This window comes from Cyanistes caeruleus, chromosome 1 (genome assembly GCF_971803275.1).
Source record: "Cyanistes caeruleus chromosome 1, bCyaCae1.hap1.1, whole genome shotgun sequence".
NCBI classification, from domain to species: Eukaryota; Metazoa; Chordata; class Aves; order Passeriformes; family Paridae; genus Cyanistes; species Cyanistes caeruleus.
Window position 1 is genome coordinate 56,217,242 of NC_141701.1, and position 26,282 is coordinate 56,243,523.

Sequence of the window (26,282 nt, forward strand, 5' to 3'; positions counted from 1 at the left end):
GAGGTTGATATGCCACTCCTTGGCAAAAGTCCTGGAGAGTGCTGTTACCATAACAACTCATATTCCAAGGGTAAATCCACATGCAGAGATGGGGAAAACTCTTCTGTTCTCTTTCTGAATTGTTCTTTCTCTGTTATGATCCATTCTTTCACTCCTGTCATCTTGGGATTTCTCCCTTATATGCTTCTCTTGTAGTTTTGTGTTTTAAGATTTGCTATTCTTTCATGAAATAGAGTTTTTTCCCTTTTTTCCACCTCTAAGTACATTTTAACCACAAGTCCTGTTCTCCAGTCTCTTGCATCTCCTTGTCCTATTGCTGGTTTTGTGCAGTATATACTGATGTCATGGAAATGTGTTTCATCTTAAACACTCTCAATGGCCTCATCCCATAAGGGTTTGCCAAACCCACAAGGGTCCAAATATCCTTGCAGGTCTGTTAGCATCCCTTTCTTAGACTTAGAAGTTATTTCATATGAAGGGGTTCTCTTGTCCTGCTCATGGCAGAGCTACCTCTGAGGTACAAGGTCTGAGCAAACATGGTTTTACAGGGTGATGTCCAGTTGAGTCTCCAAGGATGGAGATTGCAGAGTCTCCCAGAGCTACCTGTCCCACTGCTGGGCTGTCTTCATGGTGGAAACACTGCTTCTCATATGCAGCCTGAACACCTCTTGTCTCACTTTATGCCCATTGTCCATCTTACTCCTCCCAGGCACAGCTGTGAAGACCCTGGCTCCATCTCTTTGATAACCTCGCTGCTGGCACTGGGGGAACTGCAGTGTGATGCCCCCAAAGCCATCCCTGCTGCAGGATGGAGCAGCTACTGCCTTCAGCCTCTCCCCACCACAGGGCAAGTGGTACAGCTCTGGCTGTCCTGGGGAACCTCTGCTGAACTCACTTTGTTATATCAGTTTCACTGGAGTCCCAAAACTGAGCAGAGTATTATAGATGTGACCTAATGAATGCTGAGTCAAAAAAAAAAAAAAAAAGGAAAAAAAAGACACTTCCCTTGATTTATGGCCTGTGCTTCCATTAATGCAGCCATTTCCCCAGTCCCAAAGGTCTTTATGCTTTTCAGGCATCACTCTGCCTTTTCTTAAGATCCCAAATCACACCCAGCTCCATCCAAAGCTGTAACAAAACTTCTACTCTGTAGCCATTGGATTTAGCAATGTTGAAGGAGCCACTGCTAGCTGCAGATAGTATGACTGAAAGCTGAGCTGGAGGCAGGTGTTTAGGTGCTTTGAGATCCTCTCTGCAGTCCTTTGATCTGTAATGAGCCAACATCTCCTGTTCTCCTTTTGCAGACTGGAGGCAGCATATGGGTACCTCCTTTGCCCTTTTCTGACTGTGATAGTTGACATGGCCCTTGATTTTTGTATCACTTTCTTATTGTTGCCATGATGTTTCTGGTTTGGGGTGTTTTTTTACTGTCTTAGCATCACTCACTGGAATCCCTGCCCCTTGCCCCTGTGTTGGCTTTTGTGCTGTCACATTACTGTTTGCATGGTATTACACAACAGATGGTCGTATGTGGGCCATTATTAAGAAATAAGAGGATAAATGATTGCATTTTATAGCTCTCTCTTCTGCTTCTATTTTTTCTAGTTAGAACTTAAATGACAGGAAGGTAGTGTGCAATGCAAAACAGAAACCCATTTATGTAAATTCAGACCTTTTTCTCTGCCCAGGCAATTTCCAGGACTCTGCACAGTGGAAATAACATCCAGTAGATGGAATTGCAGAATCATTTTCCTCCCAGTTTCATATGGGAGCCACGTGTTTGGAAGAATTCAAATAAGATATAACCCAGAATGGGGCACTTTAAATTTTTTCATTATTTTTGTGGCTTTCATCTCTTTTGAACCTCTTTTATTATTTACCGTGGAATTGTAATTTTTGTAGCAATGCAAACATAATAAGTGATTTGGAAGTAATATTTCTGTAATTGTGGACTAGTTATCTCATCTATTTAAATGTACAGTTTGAGCACCAGACCCCACAATGTATAATATATGTACAGTTGTTACATTTCCATGTCATACAAAAGGAAGTCCCAGATCTTCAGCTGCATGAAACTAGAACAGTACAAGAAGCAAAGTGTCCAGTGTATGTCAATAGTAAAATGTTGTAGATTAAAGGGAAACTGTATTGAATTGTTCCTAAAACCCTTCCTGTTTGAAAGAAATAAATACATTTCCAAATAAAGTAGTCAGAAATTAGGAAAATTACTAAGTTAATAAGCAATGTATCTCAGTTAATATGAGCCTTTGTTTAAATTGTCTTTTGGAATTTAATAGCTTTTCACATATAAGAATATAACTAAGATACTGAAATGATAACAAAACATCAGAATATTTTTAAGGATAGTTGTTTTCACTGACAGTAACAGTTTAATAATATAAAATATTTTGCTAGTATAATGAAATTGTGATCTTGTCATTATTTCATTTACCTATGTAACAAATGCTCTTTCGAAAAGAAGACTCTAGGTTGATAGACAGGCAAGGGCTAAAGTGTTTTTTTTGAAAGATCAGAAGTTTGTTACTAGAAATCTATTACTGAATCTTTTCTGGCTAGACAGAGGTAACTGACCACTTCAAAGCCTGGGTGTGCTGTTCAGCTATTTTATTTTCCAAATAACAAGCCTAAATAATTCCCTTGATCATCAGCCTGTACCTGTGTATCCTGATTGGATTTAGGCTATGGCTACCTGCCACCAGAAGCTTTCTTATATTAGTAGTTTTCCTGCACTTGAATTATTTACTAGAAATCTGCAGCATGACTTTACTGAAATTAAATTACTGTTGGTGTAGCTAGAGACAAGTGGAGTTAGACTTCTGAAATCTATCAGGATGTTTTTCGGATGGTTTCCAAGTCTCTTGGCACAGACATGCACTAAAACTAGTACAGACCAATCACTAAGTATTTCTTGTAACTCGGTCCCCTGACATCTTACAATGCTTGAGCATTCTGGTAGGGAGCAGGGAATTGAAGGAATTGCTATTAGTGTCAAATTTAGGATCTTTATGCAGAAAGTTTCTGTGAACCTCTCAGGTTAAAAATTATTATCATAAGACTTCAAGGGAATGAAGATTTTTTTTTTTTCCCAAAGTGAGGGCATAAGCTAAGTATTTCCTCTGATCCTCTTGCCTTTTTGACCATACAGCATGAGATTTGTTGGCTGTTGGTTCCTTCAGAGGAGTCCTTCTCACTTTCTTCTCTTGTTTTTAAGATTGATGCACTGCTCTATATTTTATTAATTTATCTTTTGATGGTTCATCCACCCAGATGTGGCTGGACAGTATTTACAAGGTGTTGATAATTACAGACATTATTATTCCTATGTACCATTTACTAAAGGAAGCAAGTGGGAGCTCTGAATGTGGTGTTCATTGAGATGAGATGTTACACCAACACAAAACAAGTTAAAGTTTTGGGCCTATCTCCAGATCAAGGTAAAGGAGAATAATGAGAATGAGAAGTGTGTTGCATTACTTGAAGCAATATTTAGGTGTGATTCATGAGTGATCAAGACATATGATCAATAGTGTCAGAAAACTCATTATAGGATCTTTAGCTTTCTTGTTCAGTGCTTGATGTATCTGTTACATTTTGGTAAACAAACATCCAAACATCCAAAAAAATTTGTTTCCAGATCAAGTGCATTTCTTTTCACCTGTGCTTACAAGGAATCTTTGAGGTGAACCAAATTCCTGACTGTGAGAGGAACCAAGTTACAGTAACCAACACTGATGGTGTAGTCTTAAGACCCTGATGCAGGCCTTGCTTATTATAATTTTGCAGGAGTTAGATGATGCTTTAACCAATCCTAGAAGTTATCCTGCCTAGCAGCCCTTCAAGGCTGTGTCCTTTTATCAAATATTAATGAGTATTAAAGGATTTAGATGTCTCTGATATAGCTATGCAAAGCCCCATCTTCCCTCCAGCAAGAAAGAAAAAAACCTGTATAATATATGAAAGAAAAAAAATCTAAAAGAAAGAAAGAAACCTTGGCAAATTTTGGTAACATGCAAGCTTAGTAACTCTTCCACATCTTTTCATCAATCTGTTAAATTGTCTTTCTAGAGAAAAAGCAAAAGTGTTTTTAAAGACTGATACAAAAACCAAAACAAAACAAGAAACTGAATACATAGAAAAAAACAAACTAGGAAATGTGTGTGTGGGCTGCTGAGTGATGGACATATGAAACAGGAATTATTGATGAGGAGTAGGAGAACTGAGAAATGGTCCAGGTGCTAAGAGTCCCTAGCACATACCACACTGAACAACATATGGAGAATGGAACTAAAGAGCAGCACCAATGTCTAGTACAGGAAAGAAAGTCTAAATTAACATGCTGATGGTAGTGGAAAGTTGTATACTACAGAATCATAGCTTAATAAAAAAGGATTTGTTTCACCTATTGGAAGAAATTAAAGGATAAAAATGGCACAAATGGGTTTTTTTTTCCTTTTTTATATTTTTCTTACTGATACAAGGTTATCAATGGTCTAGGTAGTTTTATACTGATACTTTGTTACGAAGAACAAGAATATTTTCAATGTATTAGACTGAATTTTGTCAACAAGTCCATTTTAATGCCACAGGGAGCAAATTTTGGTATAATGTTCCTTGCTTAAAAAATTAGATTTACCTGATGTACTACTCATAAAAAACAGAGACTTTTTTGTATTTTTTAAATTATATTAGTCTTTTAAAACCTTCTTAAAATCTGCAAAATGATGTTTTAAATTATTTCATAGTATGATTTTTATAAGTTTTCTTTTTTACCTTTTCAGTAGCTTTTATACCTTTTCCCCTTTTAAAAATGCTTATTTATTTTTGTGGGGTTTTAAAAAATAATAGATAAAATTTAAGCCACAGTTTTATAAATCCCTGAGATAAAGCAATCTGGTTGCCAAGGCAAAGTTCATTTTTCCCTTCATACAAGATAATTTACTCTCAGGTGCTTATTTTTTAATTGCACATGTTCAGCAAGTAGAGAAATGACTCATGCTTAATTGGCATAGAATCCAGAATTCAGAATTTCATTAATTTAATTCTCTATCAATGGAAGGATAGACTTTCACAGTTTTGCCTCTACCTTTCTACTCTGATTGTGGAGGGAAGCATACAGTACAATTTGAAAAGATGAACATTAAAGCAAATATTCATCTCTATTTGATATTGAAAATTACATAACCAATAGAAACACTGAGTGGCTTATTTGATGATATGGCTTTTCTAGTTGTTAGTGTAAATTTGTGTTCCTGAAGCATTCTCATTCCTTTTTCTGTTAACTTGCCCAGTAAAATTATACTTCCTAAAATCGATAAATTTCCTAAGCCCTCAAAATGTTATGCCTAAAGTTATTTCCTTCAGTTCTTGTAAGGAAAAGCATTCTAATGAGAAAGCTAGGATTTTTGGAAAAAAAAAAAATGAAAAAATAGCTTAACTGGCAGAAATGTTTTGGCTACCCATTAAACCAGTAAAACCACCCAATAAACCATCCATTAAACCACTAAAGTATTTAACAAAGAAATAAGTGTCTCACAATATTTCATAGTAGTTTCTAATAGGTCCATTTTTCTTATGGAAAGGTGTCCATAAAAATAGACCTATTTGAAACTACTGTGGGATATTGAGGGATATGATTTCTGTGTGAGACTACAAATGGCTCAAAAAGATTTTGTCTTAAAGAAAGAAGGTACAAGTCAGGGAGTTTGGAAGAGGCAATTCATGTAACTTTGTCTGTTGCATTGGAGTTACAAGAAGTTTTGTGCTAAGGAGGTCCTATGATTCCAGAGACAAAGGAAAATCAAAATGTGTTTGAAACAAATACCCTTTTTTCCTCCATGGAGACTATTTTTCTTCATTTGCCTTGCATGTTGTTCAACTTAATCTCCCATATGGGTACCAAAAAGCAGCTCATAAGAATTTGGCAGTGCTTACATTGTCTCTTTCAGACATAAAATTCCCACCAACAAATAAAATAAAATTCTGTTGTATGTACATTTTGTGCTGACAATATTCCTAAGTGTGTGATGGATGTTGCATATGTGACAATATTAAAGAAGGCAGTATTTATGTACTGATTAATAAGATGACTCAGAAAATCATCTTTACAGCTGGCCATGTGCATGTGCTCAGATATGTCTGTATTTATGTTTCAAACAAAAATTACTATCAATTTTTTGTAGTTTTAATGCCAAGAATGTAAGGGTTTTGGCTCTATTATCATTATTATAAGCATTGAAGGATCTTTCAGTAGTCTGTAACACTCAAATTAAGAATAAAGAATCCATCTCGACCATATGACAGAGACTTGAAAAAGGCTTAATATGCCTTGTTGTCACTTTTCAAAGCAATTCTGTTTTCTTTTCTAACATTCCAGAAAGAGAAAATTTCCCTTTTAAGTACAGCAAGATTTAAGGCAACTTTTTCTGTATGGTGTGCACTGCCACATATGCACACACATGTGAAAATGTCACTTTCTGTATCAATTGCAATTGCTCAATTGTAAGAATCACTGGAGCTTTTTCCTCCTAATAGTGTTTTCCCTTTCTTATTGCACTGCCAGCTATATTTTTAATTCTCTTTAATAATAACCTGAACTTCTTTGTGTCCCAAATCCTCTTAAATATTTTGCTCTTATATCTTCCTTTTTAGCAAGACTAGTAGACCTGTACCTTTTCTCTGACTTTACAGCCTTCTGTGTCTTCAAAATTCAGTAGTGACTTATGGATTTGTTATTGTTCCCTCAGGTTTTGAATTCTAGAGTCTGCTCTCTCCTCTGCCTACTAATGTTTTCTTTCCCCTTTCAGGGTATTTCCTTGAGATTAGTGCTTTGGGTGGGTCATAAGAGCCCTCTCACACATTAGTTCATTTACCATGCATAGATCAAGGAAAATCAATAGATACTTCAGTAACTTCTTTAATGGGACAGGGATATTTGTCTCTGATAATTTGTCTCTGATAATTTGGCTCTTTTCCCCAAGCCAAAAAGTAGTGAAATATAGGGATTCTTACAAAACCCTGAAAATGCATGACAAAAGTTGAAATTATAAGGGATTAGGAACCAAATGGTGAGGCAAATGTTGCACCTGTGTCCAAAAAAAAGGCCAAAAGGTCAACCTGGAGAATACTGAAAATTCTGGCAGTGAATCAAATGTCAACCTGGAGAACTTCTGTCAATGTTACTTCAGCATATAGAAAGAACTGTGGAGTGAATCATATTAAAATGTATTTACAGAAATGTGAAGGAAAAGACAGTGTTTGGAAAGACAGCATGGATTTACCGAGGGTAAATCATGCCTGACCAGTATGATCGCCATCTATGATATGTGATGAGCTCTAGCAAGGCTTTCCACATTTTTTCCCATGATAGTCTCAAACTGAAGTTGGGACATTATTATTTATGCAGGTGGATGCCTAGATGATGTAAATCTGGTCAGCTAGTCAGACCCAGAAAGTTGTGGTTAATGGGTAATTATGTGGTTAATGGGTTATAACCTACTTGGAAGTCTGTAGCAAATGTGGAACATACTGGGACCTCTCCCTATATTTTTATCAGGGACCTGGAGAAATTAAGGGAGCTGCACCAACTGTGCAGAGAGCAAATTGGGAAGGTTCAGTTGATAAGCTTTTGGTAGTCAGGCTACTGTGTCAGCAACCTGAACAGGCTGGATGAATGGGCTGATAAGGACTTTGTTAAACTGAATAAGGGCAAAACCCAGGTGCCAGGCTGGGGATAGAAGAGCCCCTGAGATGGCACAGGTTTGGAATTGGCAAGCTGGGAGCAGGCCTGCAGGTAGGGCCCTGGATCTTGGTGCCTCAAAGCTCCATGGGCTGTATGGACAGAAGCATGGCCAGTCACTACAGGGAATGATTAATCTCCTCAGTTTAGCACACGTTAGACCATATTTATAGTGCCACATCCATTTTTGGCCCACCTGTTACAACAAAGCTATTGACAAACTGGAGTGAGTTTTGCTGAAGGCTGTCAAGACAGACTCTAGAGCAGTCTTCATTTCTGGTCTCAAGTTCTTCAGCACATCACACATTCCATTTCATGCTTTGTCTCAGTTTCTTTTCTTGGCTTGGTGCCTCTCACTGCTCAACTGCTATCAATATTTTATAGAAATGTCTTTGCCCCAACATGTTCCATTTTTTTACTGCACCATATAAAATCTCTTCTGCTTTAAAAACATTATTTTCAGCATGTAGAAGGGAATGCTGGAACTGTACACTAGGAGCATAACAATTACAAACTGAAGCAAACAAAAAAAGCCCACCTACATGCAGCCCATTTTTTCTGTAGTCATAGATGTCCAAACTCATATGGATGGCATTTTTCTAGAAATTAATTCTCCCTGAGGCAAATATCCTGCCTGAAAAAAAACCTAATTCTAAACTGATAAAGTTTGCCCAGAGTTCCAAGAAACTGAGAAAAATATTTTATAATATGAAGTGTTAATCAGTTTAATATAAGCTGGGCCACCAGCTCTGGTTGGAATAACATATTTTTCTTCTATTTTTGTTAATTGTAGTTATATATTTGCATCAAAAGAAAAAGGAGATAGATTGAATTTTTTGTATTGTAAGTTTGTTGCAAGAGTATTTTATTGTTGCTAAGATTTTCAAATATTTAGAAAATAAAATGCAAGTTTGAGTTCTTTTGAGAATGACAGATACATTTTAAAGACACAAGAGGACCTATCCTTACAAATATAGTGATACTATTTGTCATATTAGTTGAGTTACCTCTCTTAACTAATGAAAATCTCTTCTTCCACCATTAGGTTTTATATTTGATGCAGATTCTGAAACTGATCCAATAGAAATTGAAAAATAGATTATACAAAATCCCAAGGCTTAGTTGGTGTAATTTTAAACTGTGTCCACATAGGACTTTATTAAAGAAACAGAGTTTTGTGGAAATTTATTAAAGAAATAGAGTTATTAGAGTTAAGTTTTGTAACTTAAGACTCTACCTATTTATGTGGTTTATTTATCAATTACAAAGCTTATAAATATAAATAACCCTAGGGGTTTAGGAATGGTACTCCTCAGTTTAGTTCTTCCACAGGGACTCAAAACTACCCTGCTGCTCACTCGCTCCCCCCTTCCCCCTCTGTTGGGATGGAGTTGAGAACTGGAGGTACAAAAGCTGAAAGTCATGGGTTGATATAAGAATGATTTACTTGAAACAGCAATGAGACAAGAAAACAGTAACAGCAGCAGTATAAACAGCATAAGGTATAAGACAGAGAAACAGTTTACATGGGAAAGCCTGCAACAATATCTGGCTCTTCCCACCATGCTTTCTCCCCTCTGAAAGAAGAGAGAGTTCCTTACTCCCGCCCCTAGCAGTGAGTGAGGTGGAATGGAATAACATCTGGGCCTTGCCACACACCTGTCCTGCCTACTGTAAAAAATTAACCCTGTCCTGGCTGTGAAACTAGAGCAGGGGGAAAAATATTTTTATAGTAAAAATTTTTTAGTAAATTTTATAGTAAAAATTGAGCAGTTAAGGTTAGTATTTTTATTTGTACTACTTATACACTGGTCTAAAATACTTTTCTTCATTTTAAGGTAACTGAGCTGCACAATATCAAAAACATAACCAGATTGCCTCGAGAGACAAAGAAGCATGCAGTGGCAATTATCTTTCATGATGAGACATCAAAGACATTTGCGTGTGAGTCAGGTAAGCAATTGGTGCTTCATCTCTAGCTTGAAGAAATCAAGTTACACATCAAAGTCTGGCTCAGATGAATTAACTCACAATGTCAGAAATTTTTAGCTTGAAGAAATGTGTGGTAAACAAAAGACTTCAGAGTTAGGGGTTCATGTCTTTTGGGGTTTGGTAGGGTTTTTTTTTAATACATGTTGAGAGGTGTTAGAAGTGTTACAGAGCTCTTTTTTTCTATTATTTTTCTTTGCATGCAGATGGTCTAAAGACTGGAGATTTCCAGCAAAACTTGTAAATCCTAGTAAAATTAACCTGTAAGATGTTATTAAGTCAAGATGTGAAACATTCTTTTTTTAACAAGCTTTGCTATAGGCACTTACTAAACTAATAATTATCATGCCATTGCAAATAAGTGGCAAATACCAGCTGAAACCTCAGGATATTTTAAAGCAGGGTGTCAAGTAGTCTGTGGTTTGAATGACTCCACAGCATAATTACTAGACTAGCATAGAACAAGACTTGGGCATTATGGTACCTAATGGCAGGTAGTTACTTGCGAGACACTGAGCACTGCACGATTAAAGTGCACTATTTTCTTGTTTGAAGGTACAATTGTACACATCTGTGTCCTAGGGTACGTTTTAACAGAAAAAAGTTTGTAAAAATACGGGAAAATTCTTTAATGATAAAGTTTATGCTTTTTTATTTGAAACTGTGCATTTTAAAAGTTTATATAGATAATATTATATATTTGTTGTTTTGGTTTTTTTGAAATATATATGTAACATTATGTACATATGGTGAAGGGCCTAGAGGGGAAGGCATATGAGGAGTGACTGTAGTTACTTGGTCTGGAGGAGACTGAGGGGGGACCTCATTGGAGTCTACAACTTCCTTGTGAGGAGAAGAGGAGGGGCAGGCACTGATCTCTGCTCTGTGGTGACCAGGGACAGGACTCTGCCAATGGCTTGATGTTGTGTCAGGGGAGGTTTTGGTTGGAATTGGGAAAAGGTTCTTCATCCTGAGGATGGCTGAGCTCCAGAACAGGCTCTGCATGGAAGTGGTCACAGCACCACCCTGACAGAGTTCAAGAAGCATTTGGAAAATACTTTTGGGCACATGCTGTGACTCTCGGGGAGTCCTGCACAGGGCCAGATGTTGGACTCGATGATCCTTGTGTATCCCTTCCAACTCTGGATATTCTGTGATTCTATATCAATATTAACATATAAACGCTGCATCCTGTGCAGTCTAAATAATAAATTAAATACACTGAAACAAAATCTGAGAAATGTGGAGGAAGTTAAAAGTGTGAAAAGTCTTGAATTATGTAGATTTTAGATCAAGTATTGCATCATTGATATGTACATTCCATCATGAAAGATAAATTGGCAATTTTGTTTGCTAATTTAAGTTTATAGACACACATAGAAAATCTGTATCTGTCTATAATCAGTTTAAGAGATCATTAGGTAAGCAGTCCACATTAAAGATTTTGAATTCTAATGTGTAGCATTAATAGTGGTTCTATATTATGATTAATAATTGAATAAAAACATTTTAATTATATTCCAACAGCACTGAAGTCAGGTTTGTGGAAACTTGTTCATTTGCCTACACTTGCATTTCCCTTCTTCCCTAATGAGAAGATCTTGTTCCTTCCCTAGAATTACTATGGTTCAGGTGTGTTTGAAAAGGTACGACAAGTCATAACTTCAGAATTCTTTCACCAAAGAAAGGACGAACTTAAGGAAGTTCAGCATGTCTGGCCCACTCATCCCTTTCTTCTTAACATCAAACACAGTTATAAATACAAGGCAGATGTACCTTAAGGTGCTAACAGGGTGTCAGTATGAGATGCTCTCCCTTTAGGCTCTATACAAAGGTGTGTTTGAGTGGACAGAACCCTGGCTGAAGTGGCAAACAAGTGGAGAGCTTGTGGACAGAGATCAAAGTTCAGACAGGTGATGTAGTAGGTGTCTGCTCTAGACCTTCCCACCAACAAGGGAAGGCAGATGAAGCAATCTTAGGGCTGGTGGAAAAAGCCTCATAGTCCCAGGCATTGGTATTCTTGGGTGACTTTAACCTCAGCAGTAACTGCTGGAAGGCCAATAAGGTTGAACACAAGCAATCCAGATTTCTGAAACTGATTAAAGACAATTTCTTGATACAGATGATCAGTAGTGTCCTGAGGGGAGATGTTTATTTAAGGACGTGCTTGGCAGGTTTCTGTGGATCCTTGAAGGGCAAAGGAGCCCAGGAGAGCTATCTAATCTGCAAGGACAGCATCCTCTGAGCACAAGAACTGTTCTCCCCATTCTCAGAAGACAGGCTTTACAGAAGATGAATATGAATTGACGTGGAGCTCCTGACTCAGCTCAAATGCAAAAAAAAAGTCTTAAAATATAGCAGAGACAGACTACTTGGGAGGGATACAGAGGCATTGTCTATTTGGAATTGTTTGTATTGTCTATAGGAATGAAGTTGAGCAAGTTCCAGCTCAGGGAAGTGCAGGATAGAAAAAGTTTCTTAAAGTGCATCAGGAGTAAAATAAATGCTAAGTAAGCATGGCCCTATTGCTTGCTGGAACAGTTGACGTATTGACAGGGGTCATGAGAAAGGCTGACATACCTTTTATACTGTGGTTTTCATTTCCAAGGCTTGTTCTCAGGCCTCCCAAGTCCCTGAGCATGATGCAGTATCCCCAGCAGAGGAAGGCATAGTCAGGCATCATTTAAATCACTTGGATTTCATACATTAGTGGAACTTGATTGTCAAGAATGACAAGAAGGAGGCTCAAGAAGCAGGATAACTGTACTCCAGCCAGCCTCACCTCAGTCCCTGAGAGCTCTGTTGGAGCAAATCATGTGTAAACACCTGAAGGGGCAGCAAGGTGAATGGGACTAGAAAAAAAACACTTCCCATATGCAAATCATTTTTGCCATGATGAGGTGTCTGGCAAAAGAAAGGCAGTAGTTCTTATATAGCTTCATTTTAATGGTCTTTGACACCCTTTGTGACTTCCTCCATAGCCCCCAAAATTGGTGGTGCACAGGATGGATAAAGACACTATAAAGTGGACAGAAAATAGGCTGGACTTCAAAAAACAAGGTTGTGAAACCAGGCTTGCAGCCAGGAGGTACTGGATCCGTCAGGAATCGGTGCTGGGACCGATACCATTCAATGTCTTCATTGACAATCTGCTTGATGGAGGTGGAGGGCACGCTCAGCTGTTCTGCAGCTGACACCAGGCAGGAGTGACCCAAATTGGGGAGGCAGGGCTGCTGTCAGAGAGACCTGGACCAGCTGGAGAAATGGGCTCACAAAAACCTAATGAAGTTCAGCAAGAACAAAAGCTCTTTCCCCTGGTTTGTGGTAATCCCAGCCACAAGGCAGGCTTGGTGCCAGCTGTTGGGAAGCAGCTCTGCAGAAAAGGCTCTGGGGTCGTGGTGCCCAGCGTGCCCTTGGACAGCATTAGTGAGGGTCTTCACAACAGCTACTGGAAAGTGATCCTTCCTTTTTATTCGGCACTTGTAGGACCACATCTGGACTGCTATGCCCAGTTTTGTGCACTCAGCACAATATGGACATACAGGTGTTAGCCCAGGGGAGGACACCAAGAGTCAGGAGAACATGACATATGAAGAGAGACTGAGGGCTTGTTCAGTCTGGAGAAAAATAGTTCAGAGAATCTTATTGCTTACGTGATCTGAGAACACAGAGAAAATGGAGCTATAGAAGTGTCAGATACCCTGCTGTTTCTGAAAGACTAAGTCTTAGCTGTGAGTATAGTGGAGTTTCATTTAGTTTGCCTTTCTCTATGCCTTCAGTCTTTCTAAGCAGTATAGACTGCATCACATCTGTCAGATGAGAAAGATACATAGTTTTGTTTCACTAAAATCTGTCTCTTTTAGCTCTAAATCTTTTGTGTTTTCTGAACTAGGAAGATACAGTCAAAAAAAAAAAAAATTATTTCCCAAGTCATTTCCACAGTGAATTCTGTCTTCTCACAAGGAACTGTTACCATTTTTACTGCTGTTGAAATGTGCCAAGTATTTGGTTTTCCTGTATGAAACTTAGCAAAATTTACAGAATAGTTGGAGAACTTGCTTCTTATTTAAGATGGGTTCTTTTTCTTCTCTTGTTTAGTGGCACTCCTTTATATGGGAAAATGCATAGACTTTTAACAGCCTCACTGTGTATAGTGATGTACACACAATGGTGTTTATTTTGGCAAATCTTGCTACTTCTTTGGTTAACACAATAACTTTACTAATCCTTCTTATTTCCCTTGGCTTCAGTGTCAAAAAAACATTCAAGTGGTTTTGACTCAAGGCAAAAATCTTCTAGAATCATACCTGCTTGACCTTGAATTTTTTAGGACCCCAGAGTTTCATAATGTGGACATTTTTCTACTATGCATCCTCTAAATATACAGAAACAGATACCTTGTTTCTTACCATCTTGACTTCCAGAGACAGACGGAAGGACAGTAACATTAAACACATTGCAAAAGGTCTGCTGAGCACAGAGTCAACAATTTCTTGGAGACAAGAAGAAAGGAATACTCAAAACTGGGTTGATTTTAGGGACTGAACAATGTGAGGTAGGGGTTTTGTCAGTGTTATACCAGAAACTTATTTTAAATAATGGTATCATTTTGGTTTTGACAGTGTGAGCTGATGCTTTCTCCCCTGTGTCATCTTAAAGTGCCAAAAAGCAGTACATTTTTCTGGCACATAGCTTTCTTAATTGTGAAATTGAGCACAATAAAACACTATTCTGTTTTAAAATAGGTCTCTAAAGATGCTGAACACTTTGGTTCTCCCTGGAAAGCCTGAGAGCTGTGATAGCAGCCCACTGGGTGTGCTGGCTCAGAGCCTGTGGGTTTTTTTTTCCTAAGCTCCTGCAGCTTCTAGTCCCTCATCTTGCTTATTGTCTTCAAGGCAGCTACTGGCAAGTCTGAGCTCTGGGTGGGCTGTAACCCCTATATTTTCATTAGAACTTCAGCAAATTAGTAATCTGAGATGCATCTAATTGTTGGTAATCTTCATTTGTAGAATTACATTCTACAGAAAAATCAGAATCCTACATATGTTTTTATTATCACCTACATATCACTACTGCCAGTGTTCCCAACATCTACAGCAGCTGTAGAAATATGCTCCATTCTGAAGCCCTATTGAAATATTTTGAAGAGCAAATCAATCTCATATATTACAGTTCCCTGAATAAAAGTATGGAATAAAAAGTCTTTAAAGAAGGATTTATCCCTCTTCAGGAGGAAAGGGAAGCTTCTTGCTGTCACTATGTCTGTTTCTGACATCTCCTCTAGTGGGCAGAAACTTGTGTATTTGGTGATTAGAAAACAACATTTTAAAATTCTCTGCTACCACGAGAATTGTTTCAGTGGAAGTAAACTAATGAGAAGTTAGGACTGATTAGCTAACCTGAAAAGTAGTCTATAACTCAGTGAACCTACAACAGACTTTAGAGCATGGGAATTTTTCTTCAAACCATGGGAAATTGCTGCTGCCCTAACAAGGAACATGCTATGATCTCAATTTGAGCCTTTCTGAATATGGTGTGAAAGTTACTGCCATTAAGGAAATTTTTTGTGATTTTTTTTAAATTAAGAATTATGAAATTATGGGCATTTTTTTCTTCATTCTCAAGTGTATAATCAAGCAAGTGGAGAAGGCCATTTAGCTCAGGATTCCAGCTGCTTGGTTTGATGTGCTGACTTTTCCTGATACCTTTGCTGAAAAAGGTTTTAGCATGGGTCTTGTTTGGTTGGAGACTTTTTGTTATTGCGGAGTTTTTTTCTTCAGGTAGGTGTTTTGTCACTTCGTGTCGTTACAGCCGTGAATGGATGCATGTATCTGTTAAGATGCTCTTCTTCCTGCAAGCCTGGTGTCTGTAATATGACTGCAAGACAAGTGTCTGAACTGAGACAAGTGTTCTGAAATGCCCTTTAAACTCTCACAAAACTTGTAGACGTGATGCAGTGAGCAGTGGTGGCTGTGCAGGACCAGCAATAAAACAAAATTGGAGGGCATGAGTACTGATTTAATCTACAATTTTATGGTGCTGTTTTGGAAGTTGCTAGCACGATGAGGATTGTGCCTGAATAATAGCTAGCTTTCAAGGAATCAGCATTCATTTCTGATTTGCACTAGTCAGGGACAGACCATATGGGGGCTTGATTTTTCCTTTAGTGATGACAGCAAAATAGTAAGTGATACCAATCCCTGGACATTTTATGCTTAGTGGCCCCTCAAGAACAGGTTTGTGTAAAATCTATTTTGATTTCTAAATGACAGAATGTGATGAAAACTTATGAACTTTTAAACCTAGTGCTAAAAAGAAACCAAACATAAATTAAATGAGGGGAGTTGAAAATATTATGAGACAGAGAGGGGAGAGAGAAATTAGGGCTGAGATGTGATTTTTGTGATTTTAGAATAGAGTGAGTTGCAATGTATGGTGCAAAATCACAGAGAAATCTTAAAACTGCCACTGTTAAACAATTGCAGGTATCCCCTAGGATACTGATATTTTTGTGTGTTCTCTTCAGTACAATGCCCCACTCTCTACAGAAGCAGATGAATTGAAGGGTTTCTTCTTTCCAGTCATGCATCAACTGCAGCTCTGAAGTCATTACAACCAAGAAACATCTTCATTATTTTTAAGGGGTTATACTTTGGCTTTTCCTTAAAACTTTCACTATTCAAATCCTGGGGAAAATAGAACTGGGTAACTGCAACGTGTCTACCAGTTACTCTATTTGAAACTTCTGGTTTAGGGGTTTATCCATTCTTTTGATTGTTTTGGCTCAATTCACCAGTTTTATTTCTTGAATGTTTTGCTTCTTTGATGGTTACCTTGATAAAACTCTTTTATACATCTGCAGCATAAGCAGGCTTTTTCTTCTGTATTCTTCTGTTTCAGCTTCTTTTGAGTGCAATCAAACTGTGATAATCAAGTTTAGTCAGAACTCTCCAAAAAAAATTTTACTTTGTTGAAATTGAAAGTCTGTTGGTGTCAAGTGGCATTGTGGGTTTCTTCTAGGTTCATATTTTGATTTTTAAATCTTTTTCATCACTTGGTGGTGTTGCTTTCTTTTCTTAAAAAAAAAAACAAACAAAAAACCAAATATATTTGTGGTATAATTTGAAAAGGCACAAATTCATTTCATGTTTGTACTGAAAAATCTTTTGGGGTATTGGCAAATTACTACTGATCCTAAGTTGGGCTTTTTGTCCTTGAGAGTTTACACAAGCAAAACTGCTGTGTGCTGAAATAGTGTGACACATATCAGTGGAGTATTAGATGCAGCTCATATTACTGTATCCTTTGACAGTTAAGAAGCCTGGAGGTTTTGCATTAAAATTACTGTGAAACCTTGAGACTTTGAGACGAAGCATCAGTGCTCATACTTGCTGTTATGACTGACAATAAAAATGTCTATATAAGCTTTAAAAAGAAAGCTTAAAAGTATTAATATTGATATTTTAAAATAACCAGATTGAAGTTCCCATTTTTGCTTTTATTTTTGTGACTTGGAACTTCCAGGATCATGGAGATGGTGAAAGTGAAGAACAGCTTCCTAAATACTGTTTGGGTACTGGAAAGAAGAACACAAAGTTCACATTTTGGATGCAGGAAAATAAACCTAAGTAGTTGAAACTATTCTGAAACATGTTATATTTCACTGTTAAGGTGTCAGAGATTGTTATATGAAAATTTATGACTGTGGCTTTTCTATTTTCTGGTTTTGTTTATTTATATATATTATATTTATATATATACTATATTTATATAGAGAGAGAAAGGAACCTGCACTCTCCATAAAGCATATGGTTCATTGGAGATCAGATGCATGCTCTCACTTCCATATGTAATACAATGTGTGAGATCTAAAGAGTGAAAAGACAGGCATTACATGAAATTAAATGTGTTGCTCTTCTTTCGTACATTCTCCCTTTTTAATCACAGTTTTTGAAACACTGTCCACTTTCAGGGCGAAGTTCAGTCTGATTCATGGTAATGTTCAAATTTACTTAGAATTTATGTTTTTTGATTCTAGACAAATAGTTTCAGTTTCATTAATAATGACTTTTAGATTTTTTTTTTTCATTTTCCTTATAAATAGGCATCTCTGTTCTGACTTTAAAATATATAAAGTAGAAATATTTGAATTCTGACTCTCATTGCTCTTGGTTGCCAGTTGATCCTCATTTTTCTTGGTTATCTGTCTGAATTACAGTGTGACAATTTTCTGACACATACTGGTAATATATATTCCTGGCAAATGGAATGAATGCAGAAAATAACATTCCATCCTCAGGACATAGCTGTTGATGGAACAGGTTCTACACTGTTGCTTTCCATCCTTTTCAGTCACTTCTAGGTTATTAATTGACTTAGTTCTAAAATGATTCAGCATTTAAAGGATATTTTGCGTAGACAAAGTCATATTTTTAGTTTTTTTAGTAGAATGGTAAATTTGAAAACACAAAATGGTCACCATCTTTTCAGCACTTCTTCCAGGCTGCTGCATTCTCAGTTTATAGAGCGAATGTGGGACAGGAAGGAAGGAAGGTTGACTTCCAGCAGGAGCATGCACAGGTGCTGTGACAAAATAAGTGGGAAAGCTGTAACATTTCTAAATGCAGGAAAGGTAAAGTTGCTCTAAGACTGCAATATGGGAAACCCTAAAGTTCAGGCTTCAAAAGTCAGAGTCTTTGGAGGCTGAAATTTGTTTTTGTTCCCTAAGTTTTGATTAGGTACTTGTGTAAATTGCAGAGGTGGTAAGGATTCAGTTGCCCTTGCTGTTCACATACTGTAGACTTGTCTGGAGGCTCTTCAATAATGTCTAACACAGTGGATATAGATAGGTGCTCTCCATGATATTTGAAAAGTCATGGCAGTCGAGTCAAGTCCCAGGTGACTGGGGGAGAAAAGAAACATTGTATCCATCTTTTTAAAAAGTAGAAATTACTACCTTGGTCAGTACTGAGCACCCAAGACATTTTATGATCCTAAGTAGAGAAGTTCTTTTGTCCTGGACAAATATATTGAAATGCATACACTCTAAGTGCTTTCCTTATCACGGTTTTACTTGAAGATATGAAATTTATGTGAAATATAAACTGTTCCCATAGGAACAAAAGCCAAAGAAGATAGCTAAGATAATGATGAATTATCTATTTTAGAATACATGTAGAACTTCTTGAAAGTATAAGATTAGGAAAAAATTTTCCTGCCTGCAGAAACTGAGCAAGTTCAGAAGACAAAGAGAAGAGATCAAGAAGATTTCCGCTTCATCTAGTAGATGGTGAGAGGTCAGCATCATCTTGAATAGTGAATTTAGACTGACTAGGAGAATTGCGTGAATCTCAAAGCCTCTGCCCTAGAAGTTCAACATAGTTGCCTTTCCAAGCAAGCACGGAGTGGAGGTGGGTTGGTAATGCTGAAGACCAGGATTTCAGGCATGTGAAGTTATGGAATTGTTTGTTGGACTTTAATAGAAAGTGTCTTAGTTGTTGGTTTGGATTTTGGGGGTGAGGGGGTGTAAGCTGTTAAAAATCAGTGAACATTTTACTATCTGCAAGCTCTATGTTTTTATACTAGGACAAAGCATATGTTAGTGAGATGACAGAAGCCCATAAAAGCACAGAACTAACAGCATAGTCTAACGTTTGGCTAAAAAAAAAAAAATAGGTTTTCCTTAGCCTCTGGCCGTTTGCCTTAAACAGAAAGCTGAAATTGCTAGTATGTTGTGCATTTCTGTACAACAGGATTTCTTTCTGATCTCATTTTGGGATTCTTAGTGGTTTTGATAAAAGTACTGTGCCATAAATAACTTCTAGTCGTATGAAACAAAGATATGGAGATCCTTTTGTGTAATTCATGCCATAAATTAAGTTAGAATAATTTTTAATCATATTGTAAGTGTGAAAGTCCAAATTTACTTCCTCTCTTGTGAACACATTTTATTAGAAGGTAAAGCAGTAAGACACACCGTATTTTAACATGCCTTCATTCTATCTACACCTGTTTTTTAAAAGTATTGGCCTCCTTTATACAGGCAAAAGGTATTCACATGCAGTAAATAAAGGATTACAGAAAATAGTCAGAGAATCTTGATGAGTTTTGTGCATAAAATTTCCTCATATTCTGAGTTGTAATTGGTAGTTTGCAGATGAAGGACTGGGATAACCTCATTAAGTGGATGACAAATAAATGTGTCAAAGTCTGGAAAAAAATCTCAGGCAGAGGACTTTCCTCTATATTAAACATTGGCTATAGATATATATGTGGATATATCCAATTTTGCTGAAATATCCATGTATAGGGTTGTAAAATGGGGTCATGACATGAAACAATACATTGTGCTTGAAAAGGATGAAGTTTACAAGCAAACTTTATGTCTCCATTTTAAAATTACTTTTTAAACATCCATGTACTAAACACTCTGATGTTTGTAGAGAAGACCACAATTAAGTATTTGTTTTTGTACACTAAGCAAGGTAATTTCTTACTTTAATTTCTTTCCACAACATAAAAGGCTGTGGGATTTTCTAAAACACTTTTTGCCATCATCATTGTACTTAAGGCTGGTATTTCCACATGGTGTTCAGATTTTTAGGTATCTTGTCCTGATTTTATTAGTCTGATCATAGAAATGAATTTGTAACAAACAAATTACAAACAAACAAATCTGAACCTCCAGGGATGGTGATTCCACCATTTCCCTTGTCAGCCTATTCCACTGCCACACCACCATTTCAGTGAGGAAATTTTTCCTAATATCTAATCTAGACCCCCTCTGGTACAACTTGAGGCCATTTCCTAGTGGATTGCGTCTTGCCTCTTTAGGGTTTTTTTAACATAATTAAAAGAAAGAAAAGTATATCAGGAGTTCTATATCAGGTTGAAAAGAGAATGGCATAGTATATATAGTTGAAGCTAGATCAAAAGCCTGTCTACTTGGTTAGTCTGTCCCATGCATTATGCATGTGATGTTCTTTAATTGAGTAATTTGTTATAAGGGCCTCTGATGTGGTAGGTATTTGGGAAAAAAAGTAAATGAGACTCAGTATTTTAACTTTTTTTTTTTTTTTGTAAAGCCAGGAGAAGTGGATTCAGTTTCTTTCCTAGACTGATACTTTCTAGCATCCAGCACTAGAAAATGTAATAGAGTATATTTGTGTGCTTTCAAATCTATAACTTCCTGTGCTCTAAAGACTGCAATTTAAAAATAGATTTTTAAAATGTTCTTGTAGAAGGGAAATTCAAACAAGATGTTTTCCTTCAAAATTCAGGCAAGACTACAAAGCTTGATCATCAGAGTTATTCTTCCCCGGTCTTTAGGCTTTTGATCCCCATCAACATGATACAACTGCACCTGATGCTGAAGTTGTGGATTCTTCAGCAGCCTGCCAGGCAAAGAGGCAGCAAGATGGGTTGTAGTCTGACTGTGCATTTAGGTCTTGATGCATCTGGATTTACCCAGAAAAGTCTCAACCAGCTCTAAGAATAGCCCACTTTAGAGAAAATCATCACTTTTCTTTAGCTTTATCCCTTAAAACTGCAGAAATGTTAGCACCTTGTTAAGGTGTGTCATCTGCAAAGGGCTGTAGTTTCCATTGCCTGATGATGAAGAATCAATAAGGAATTATTTTTTTGGTTATGTTTTCATGCCTAGATATAACCAGTCTTGGCTGCAAGCCAGATCTAGCCTGCAAATAGTGCAGCTTGATGTTAGGAAAGCATCATGTCTTTGCAAATTCCCCATGTTTCTCATCTGGTTTGCAGTAGAGTCAATATAAAAACATGATTGCCTGCTCTTACTGGGAAACATGATGACAGGTCTGCAAGGAGGCAGGGCATGTTCAGTGGCAATACCCAGGCTGTATTGTTGGGTAAGAGAAATCTGCACTATCTCTGTTTCCAATATTCATATCTGGAACACAGAGAATATGTGGTTATGTTGTAGTGATTTGACCTTGGCTGGATGAGAGATGCCCACTAAACTGCTGTCTCACTTCCACTACTCAGCAGGACAGGAGGAGAAGACACAATAAAAGTTAATGAGTCAAGGTAAGTACAGGGAGTTGTTTGTGAAGTATCAAAACAGGCAAAACAGACTTGGGCTAGTGAGCAACTGAGTAGGATAGTGAGAAGAAAATAAAAGATCTGAAAACACCTTTCCCCCACCTCTTCCTTCACAGGCTCAGCTTCAGTTCCAGCTCTTCCCCTGAGCAGCACATGGGGATGGGAAATGAAGGTTGCAGCCAATTCATAATATTTTGTCTCTGTTGCTCCTGCCTCATTTTTTTCCCCTGTTCCAGCATGGGATCTTTCCCATTGTATACAGTCCTTTGCAAACCTGCTCCGGCATGCACTCCTCTCCATGGGCTGCAGCTGCTGCCAGGAGCCTGCTCCTACACATGCTCTGCATAGGTTCTCCACAGGCTGCAGCTTCCTTAGTGCATGTGCCCCTCCTCTAGCATGTCTACGGGCTGCAGGTGGATCTCTGCTCCATGGTGGTCCTCCATGGGCTGCAGGGACACAAGCTGCATCACCATGGTCTTCACCCCACACTGCAGGGGTCTGCTCTGGCACCTGGAGCATATCCTCCCACTCCTTTCACACTAGTGTCTGCAGGGCTGTTTCTCTCATATTTTCCTTCCTATCATGCATTACCATACCTTAAATGTCTTTTCACAGAGGCACTACGAACATTGCTGATGGGCTCAGCTTTGGCTGGAAGCAAGTCTTCCTTGGAGCTGGCTGGAATTGTCTCTATTCAACATTAGGGCAGCTTCTGCTGTTTTCTTACAGAAACCACACACCTCGATACCAAAACCTTGCCATGTAACCCCATTACATAAATGAAAAAATATTAGTGTATCAAGGAATTGTTACAAGTTTGAGATAATCCTTTGTAATTGTGTTCCTTCCTTCCTTCCTTCCTTCCTTCCTTCCTTCCTTCCTTCCTTCCTTCCTTCCTTCCTTCCTTCCTTCCTTCCTTCCTTCCTTCCTTCCTTCCTTCCTTCCTTCCTTCCTTCCTTCCTTCCTTCCTTCCTTCCTTCCTTCCTTCCTTCCTTCCTTCCTTCCTTCCTTCCTTCCTTCCTTCCTTCCTTCCTTCCTTCCTTCCTTCCTTCCTTCCTTCCTTCCTTCCTTCCTTCCTTCCTTCCTTCCTCCCTCCCTCCCTCCCTCCCTCCCTCCCTCCCTCCCTCCCTCCCTCCCTCCCTCCCTCCCTCCCTCCCTCCCTCCCTCCCTCCTTGTTTTTTATTGTTGTTTTTTTTACTGTTGGGACTAGCAGTACTAAGGCTGTCAGGTTTTTAGCTTATCTGTTTCCTTTGGTTATCACTCTCTCCAGCTCCTAATCCTTTCCCATCTCTTCTGGAAAGTACTGGTATGGGACATTACTGACTTGGTACTAATATGCCAGTGGAGATGTACATAGGTGGTGAAATTTTAGGCGGTTTCCTTTTTTCCAGTTTTTTTTCCCCACTTAAAAAATTTCTCCAATGGTAATAGAAGATAAAATTCCATAACTCATAGCTATTGTGTTTGGGCATATTTCTACTTCCTTTCCCTTCGGGATTAGTGTAAAATCCCATTTGATATCCACAAGTTTGCTAACACTGGAGTGGAAACCAGGTATCAGCTGAGATAAAAAGGCTTCTGATCATGTACATGGAATATAGGTCAGATCTCCTGGGATTTGTGAATATGTATCACCTCATAAAATTAGATGATTTCTGCAGTTCCTGACCTCTCCTGAGAACAGCACACATTTAGTGACAGCACAAAAATCATGACATTAATTTATAGATTGAATTTGGCATATTGACAAGTGATGTATGGTTGGCTGAGCCTGGGGAGTGTTCAATGAAGAACATGATAATTTACTGCTGCAAACCTAAAACACACAATCTATTTTTCATTCTCTGTCACTATTCAGCTTGCATTACATTTGGCTACTTATGGTATGTAAGGTATACAGGACTGTTGGCAGCTTAACTGTTTCAAGGCTTTTGAAACACTTTTGTCACTGAATGAAAGCAGCCTGAAAAGAGTAGCGTGTGTCAAAGAACACAGAAATCTTTGTGCGCTTCTGATGTGCACTTGACCATGTATTCAGCATTGGATATTCTACTTCATGTACAGTCTAGGCGTGGAAACCTTGGGCAAATTTGTGCACATTCAAAAAAAAATCAAGCCAGACAATAACAAAACAAATTAAAGGTAAGCATTTGGTGTTCACTGTCCATCTGTCTTCATAACGTTTTGAGGGGTTGCCACAACCTCTAGTGGTATCAGCATTAGCACAGCCCCATGGGCTGTAGAGCAATCAGATGGCCACTGCAGCCAGGGTGATCCATAAAGCTTCTACATTGGCATTTCACTGCTGTCTGGTGTTGAGAACTAGCAATTCTCAACAATTAAACAGCAATTTTAAGACTGAACCATGTGTTGGACTGCTACAGCTTTGTAGTGATAGGCAAAGACAAGGGTTTATGTGACTCTTGTAAGATTTTTCTAGAGCTGTCCCAGTTCTCATACCTTCAGAGAAAAGCTGCTTAATGCATTGTCACAGCTCATTCAGTTTTTTAATCTCTCTGCCAATATTTAAGGGGAAAACATATTAAACTATGACTTACCTTTAAGAACATAAGCAAATAAATTTTAGGTAGAAATAACTCTGAATTTCAATAATTCAAGTTGTTCTCTTTTCCTGTGTAATTTAAAAGACTGCCACAGATATGGTAGATATGCAAATGAATCACTAGCACACCAATTGCAGATATTCCAGTAACTAACTAGTGTATTCCCAGACAGCTGAATTCCTCTGTTTACAGTCATTGAAGATCCTGAGTGTAAGTTCCAAGCAATTTCTTGGAGACGAGTTGTCCTTTTCCCTGGTAAATAAATAAAAATTATTTCCTGAAGTAAGTATACTCTATGAGTCAATTTGGGATGTTCAGCCTTAAATTCTTGGAGTTCTTATTTTAAATAAGGAACTAAAGTCTAAGGCTGAGAAGCAAATTGTGCTTCAGATGTCCAAAGAAGCTTAATTGAAAAAATCCCAATTTATCAGTCATAATCATTGCTTAATGTAATTTTAAAGTAGTGTAGTTTTAAAAAGTGACCCCAAATCTGTTGCTTTTTCTTCAAATCAGTATGGCATTTAATGCAATTCAGTCTTCTATATGTGAGGATTGCAATGAAGAAAAATATGAATGTATTTTCTGTGATTGCAGTTCAAGTACATTCATACAACATTTTCACAAAAACATACAGATAAATTATCCTGTTTGCTGTATAAAATGCCTTTTTTTCCCCAATACCTTTCCTACCTAAAGAATGTCTACTTTTAAAGTTTTGTTTTAAACAATTTAAACTGCTTCAAACTACTTCTAAATCCTCCTTGCAAAATCTGAGGTTAAAACTGAAATTTTTCAATGGGAAACAACCATGGAAAAGCTGTTGTTGCCTTTTAGCTTTTTCTCATTTAGTTAGCTCTGTTTATCTCTTTTTTATTTTTTTTTCAAATGTATAAAATAATATATTAATGTGAAAATCAGGCAAGGTGTTAATGATGACAAATACATTGATTTTTCCCCTCCTGCTGAAACAGCTACAATTGGTACAAAAAAACTTTATTAAAATAGAGAAAATGTACGTTCTGATTTGAGAAATTTTTTTTGCATTTGTTATGGATTCAGTTTTTATCAACTTATAAATGTTGAAGAAGACAGAATAAACATCATATTGGGTTTGAGTTTTGCAGATATTTGGTGGATCAAACTTGCAGTGCTGTTTGATAGGTTTTGATGACCACCTATTGTGACATTTTCTACTACAAATCAAGCAGGTTTAGGGTTGCTTCATATTAGATGGAGTTGTTTTTTTTCTTAATTTAAATTAACCAATCACTCATTTCATGCCATAGTGAAATCAGAATCAATGATCCTCTTCACAAAAGTAATGCAAATACTTCCAAATATGCCCAAGTATATTAATAACACATTCATATATTGTTCTGGCATATGTTATGGGTTTATGATTGATATTAAATAAAATTTATATGACATGTACTAGACTTCTGATGTCTTATGAAGATTAGAGACTTACTTTAAAGTGAAATCTCCATATTAACTGGCATTATGAAGAATCTTGCTCTGCTTCTAAAGGATAGAACATTAGATCCATTAACCTTCAGGAATGCTGTACATTTTGAAAATGTGGGAGATTTATTTTTTCAAGAAAAAAGGGATCTGTATGTGGACTTAATTTTGCAATTTTTTTTTTTCAAATGCAGCAACATAAAATTACTAGTAACTCTTGTGAGACTATCATTTTATTGGGTAGAATTAAAGAGTGTTTAGCCTGCATTTTCATAATCATGTAAGACAAAGTTGAAAAACTAATCTAAAGGTCCTTGTTTGTTTTTTAATCCAAGCCTTTCCTTAAAAATGTGTGTAGTATTAAAGTTAAAATACATACATTTTATTGTTATTTTCCTAATAATTAAATTATATTAACTGTTCTATTATAAAGAATAATT

The 26,282-nt window shown here is 37.4% G+C and overlaps 1 protein-coding gene across 1 annotated transcript in view; it reads left to right on the forward strand.

Moving 5' to 3' along the window:
• The window catches only part of DOK6 (docking protein 6), a 253,203-nt gene that overhangs the window by 106,860 nt on the left and 120,061 nt on the right, over positions 1 to 26,282 (forward strand). Inside the window, exon 3 of the mRNA XM_086893825.1 lies at positions 9,595 to 9,709. Coding sequence (XP_086749951.1) covers positions 9,595 to 9,709 — 115 coding nt within the window. The remainder of the gene's footprint in view (positions 1 to 9,594; positions 9,710 to 26,282) is intronic.